The following is a 4,868-nucleotide window of genomic DNA, read 5'->3' as shown; positions in this document are numbered from 1 at the left end:
ACAAAGTCTGCAAGTCTGTGAGCACTGCAGGTCCTGACATTTGGATTCATAAATTGAGTCACTTATTGGCACCATTCCCTTTTGGATGGTTTAAATAAAATGGATGGTTTAAAAGCCAAGAGATTCAGACAACACATTTATTAAGTCAATAAAAGTAAAATCACCAAACAGTTAAAACAGTAAAACACTTACAAATAACCCCACAACCCCCGACAACACTGGTTAAAACAGGAAGTGATAAAATAAAGTCGGATTTACAATCAAAGCAGCATCAAATGATTAAACCATCTCATAACACAGAATCCAAACCTGCTCTATGTGAGTTGATTCAAAGGTTAAACCAATAAGGCAAAAATTAAATTAAATTAAATTAAGGCATGGTTCTGATGTCAACATTTGGATTGATTAGTCGCTCCAGCGTCTCACGGACACACCTGTGATAATGTGCAGTGTGCTTCGCATGTTGCATGGACATGTGCAAATATATTCAACATTGAATGAGGTGTTGGAGGTGATATCAGGCCACTCACATGTAGCAAGGAATCATATGGTCAATCACAAACTGGGGTCACAGCTTATTTTCTTACTCATTCTTATGCCGATTAATGATTTTAATTAGAATTTCATCTAATTTTCTAGAGGTTTTTATTGTCTCAGATAAAAACTGTTTAAAGCTATATGTTGAGAAACCGTTATAAACATAATATCTGTATCTATACTTTGATAAGTCTGGCTCTGATTCTTTAGTTTGTGATGTTACAGACACTGACCTGTGACAGTAGATAAGACAAAGTGCAACAGAGTGAGTTTATACATGTTTGAAAAAAAGGAGCAAGCTGGCGGTCAGTTCACTTTTAACAAAGCTGATAAACAAATACTGAAAATGTCCTTTTATAGACGGGTGAATAAATCAACTGTTGGACAAAACAAGGTGAGTATTTCATATCAGTATCACTTTGGTTAGCAATGCAGTGCAAATCTAGACTGTTTGGTAATAAGTGAACTGCCTACAACTTGACTTTAAACACGCCACGACAGGGATGCACCAAATATTCCTACTTGATATTAGCCACCTTCTTTAGCACTCACTGTTGGCAGTGAAATATAACATTGTTGGTGCATCCCTGTTATGACATCTTGCAATACATCCATTGCCCTGTGCAGACAGTGAACGCTGGTGAACAGCTTTGTTGCCGTTTCTGCCACAATACTTAAGAGAAATTGTGCCTCAGGCTCGCTTCAACTCCACCTTATCAGGTGCAGCCCCTCAGGGTGGTACGGGTCTGGGTCAGATGGGGTTGAGAAGAGGATCACATACTGGCAGTCCTTGGGATCTCTTGGGAGTCGGCGAGATTCAGTTTCTGACTGGAGAGGCAAGGTAAGGGAAGAACATGGCCAAAGATTTGGACAGGATCAGTGCTGGATGGACAAGAAACCTGAAGGCAAAGAGGGTTGAGGGATGCCTCAAAGATACATGTAACTTTTCAGCATTAAAATGTTAAATAACAACTTGTCCAATGTTATATTTTTTGTTGAATTGTGTACTTACATTATCCCAAATGTGTGATTTGCTCCGCGTCCCCTTTCAGAGACATCATATCCCCTTTGCGCATGCATCAGGGTTGCAGTTGCTGACGAGAAGCTGACATAAATGGACTTCTTTTTCAGTTTTAAGATGCATTTTCCTGACACAGCTTTAAGATCTTGATTGTTTTTAACTATATATTTTAATTTAGATGAAGGGCTTTAAGTCATGGGATATTTGGATCTTAGGTTATCAGAGAAACAAGCTAAACAAACATTAGCGGCAGCCTGACTCCAGCCTTTGCCATGCTGAGTAGAATCAGAGAAACACTGATTTTCAATGTGAAAATGCTTGACTAAGTGTTTTTACCAGTTTATTTCACCTCGTCCATTTGTTTTAAAGAGGTGGAGACCTCTGCAGTTAATTCGATTCCTAATTAAAATCTCCTTAATAATGAACAGCAAGGGAATCTTAACTGGGAGAAACTGATTGCCATGGCAGCATTGCTCCTCACCTTTTGTTACTGTTTTGATTGAGAGCCCCTACGTTTAAGACTAGTGAATGTTATATATCAAAAGGATACATAGAAGAACTCAGCTCCTCCAGCTGTGGAGAAAAGAAACATTTTGATCTTGTTATACATATCAGCAGTTGTGTGGCAAACTTTGATCACCATAAAGAACCTTCAAGACTTTATCCTGTTTGACATGCAATAAGCAGCTAACTAAACTCTTAAAGAGTTTAACACTTTAACAGGAACAAGCAGCTAATTCTTTGCTGGGATGTTAAGTAGCTACAGCACATCAATGGACAGCTTTACCAGGACGGCATTAAGTACATGCAACAGTACAATAAGCTCAATGTACTGTATCACCAACAATTTAGATATCTGGGTATCTAAAGAAAATGCTGCTACTCAAACATAGGTAACATTTTTACAAATAATGTTATTGCAGTCTTACATTCAGCAGTAATTTGTCCATGTTGGTGTCGCAGGCCATTTTCCTCTGGTCCTCAGGCATTTCATCCACCTCGCCATAGAGGTCAAAGTGCAAACGGGCCAACTTCTCCTGCATCTCTCTCACATGCTCCATCTGCCCAATGGAGCACTCGTTGCCTGACACAGAGACAGGAAACGATTCAGTTTAAGAATCAGAGGTTATCGGGCGTTTACAGCAGATGTTACAGGGTCAGTTAACATTTTGTGTAAGCTGTCATCTAGATTTAAGACACCATTGTTGTTTTCATCTTAAGACATCCGTGGGACAGTGTGTGCTCTGATGAGAAGTGCCTTTTAAGTCCAAATTACCAAATGCTTGTAGTTTCCCTGAGTGGAAGTCATTGAGGAGACTGAGCAGGCCGTTCTCCATCTCCTGTACATCTGAGACGTCAGTCAGAAAGGAATGTTGGATGATAGGTGCTGCCTGGCCCTGGTTCTGACTGGATTTGCCACCTAAACCCAAATGCTGCCTGGGTTTATCTCTAACTGCCCTGAGAAAAGACAGGAACGACAGAAAGCACTTATAAAGGAGTGATAATCAGATCTGACTAACATCACATGCTTGCATTCATTAAATGCTGAGGAAAACAAAAACATGATTTGGAGCCGTTCTTAGTGAAATCTGCGCAGTTACTACCTTCTACTTTTGCTCTTCTGGCTGGAGTGAGTCCCCGCGTTCTGGCTGTAGCCTGCGTGCCGTCCCCCGGAGGAAGCGCTGCTCTTCCGGCCAGAGCCACCGTTTGGAGCCGCAGTGCTGGTGGAGGTCCTGGGACTCTTTCGCTTTAGCTTTCGTTCCTCCATAACTTCATGTTACGGTGCTGTCTGGTTAGCTAGAGAGTAAAGCACGACAAGCTGACACCAGACACTGCAGACAGCACTGTAACTCAATCCAGAACCATCAAACTAATCACGCAGATTCATCACACCGATAGATATTACCGTGGTTCGTGACCAAGCTAACGTTAGCTTAGCAGCTAGCTACTCGGCTAATCTCCAGACTCAGAAAATAGTGGCCGTTGAAGTTAAAACACCTCGAACATACGCCGAAGGACACATTCACTCACACTTGCTGCTGAGCTCCTGGTTAGCCGTCTGTGGCACTGACAGATATTCCACACGATATAAACACTTGTTGAATCATATAAAACTACGTATGTACCCCGCAGGCTAGTTAGCTAACCTGGAAACTCTGAAAACTTCCTGTTTTGGTGGGACGCAACGCACCCAAACATGGCCAATTTCCCAATGTCTTTGTACTGCACTACATTATGAACTCAAATACAGTATGTCATCTCACCTAACATGGTGGCGAAATAACAGTATTCTCAACTTTTGGAATATCACAAGAGTACTTATTTTTATTAAAAGTCTACCATAACTTCACGAGAGTTTCCCACTTACTTTGCGTAGTGTCTCTCAGAGGTTCCTTCACAACGAATTGGAACACAGCTCAAACTCGGCCGTGAGTATCTTGTAAACAGTAGGACTTTGCTGGCAAAATAATATGAACACAAATGGGGATTTTATAAATCTCCCCCTTTATTTGACGCATTAAAAATACAAAAGACATATTAACGATCCAAAATAATCATCGAAATCAAAACTACTCGAATACTGAGAAATATGTTTTTCGTGATCGCCTTTCTTACATTTACAAGACACTTTCTATGTTGTAGCCTACATTTTCTTTCTATTTTTTGTCCATAATGACGACATGCCTGCCCACACTGTTGTTTAAATTGATTTGTTTATTTATTTTAAATTTCCCTGTATTTTATTTTGTTGTTTGTGCACTACTATTTTTGTGTTATGATTTTATGGAGATATTGTACACTTTTATTAATGTACTTATATTCTCTTATTTATGACTGCTTTTATTTGATAATTCCTGTGTTTTTATTCGATCATGCCTCTGTTGTATTTAATGTCCTTGTGAAGCACTTAGGTGCACTTAGGTAACTTGAATTTTTAATTTTAATAATTTTTTATTCATGATGTTTCTTAATTTAACCATTTAAGAAAGAAAAAGAAGAAAGCAAAAAATGCTCTCTGGGGACATTAAAAAAATGTGAAAAAACAAAAGGCCTAGGACTTAATTACTTTTATTCAAAAGTTCAGACTGGCATTGTAAAACATGACTTTAGTTCATTACTATACAGCTGATAGCATGACTCCAGACATACGAATAAAAAATAGTTAATCATAATTATATTAGCATGACCATGGTGGTTTTAGTAGGATAGAAGAAAACAAAATGTCTACAGAGTGAAGCCTGTTGTCCAAAATCTTAATCTCAAAGAGGATTTTCCCTGTGAAAGTGAACTGTGACTGACATGTAGTTGC

At 39.3% G+C, this 4,868-nt stretch overlaps 1 protein-coding gene across 2 annotated transcripts; it reads right to left on the bottom strand.

Annotated features, from left to right (window-relative positions):
* Positions 1–123: 123 nt before the first annotated feature.
* Positions 124–3,746, bottom strand: ccdc28a (coiled-coil domain containing 28A). Of its 2 annotated transcripts, none has more exons than XM_033615470.1 (6): positions 3,590–3,746; positions 3,163–3,355; positions 2,835–3,016; positions 2,488–2,642; positions 2,109–2,131; positions 124–1,365 (listed from the first exon to the last, which is right to left on the bottom strand). In XM_033615470.1, the coding sequence occupies exons 2-6, from the start codon at positions 3,324–3,326 to the stop codon at positions 1,311–1,313; spliced, it is 579 nt and encodes a 192-aa protein (XP_033471361.1). In that variant the 5' UTR covers positions 3,327–3,355; positions 3,590–3,746; the 3' UTR covers positions 124–1,310. The 2 variants fall into 2 exon arrangements, with proteins under 2 accessions (XP_033471361.1, XP_033471360.1); XM_033615469.2 differs by having other exon boundaries at positions 3,465–3,734.
* Between the last annotated feature and the right edge of the window lie 1,122 nt (positions 3,747–4,868).

The sequence above is a fragment of the Epinephelus lanceolatus genome, chromosome 24 (assembly GCF_041903045.1).
Source record: "Epinephelus lanceolatus isolate andai-2023 chromosome 24, ASM4190304v1, whole genome shotgun sequence".
In the NCBI taxonomy this organism is placed as follows: Eukaryota; Metazoa; Chordata; class Actinopteri; order Perciformes; family Serranidae; genus Epinephelus; species Epinephelus lanceolatus.
Note: the sequence above shows the minus strand (reverse complement) of the source record. Positions and strands in the feature narration are given on the sequence as shown.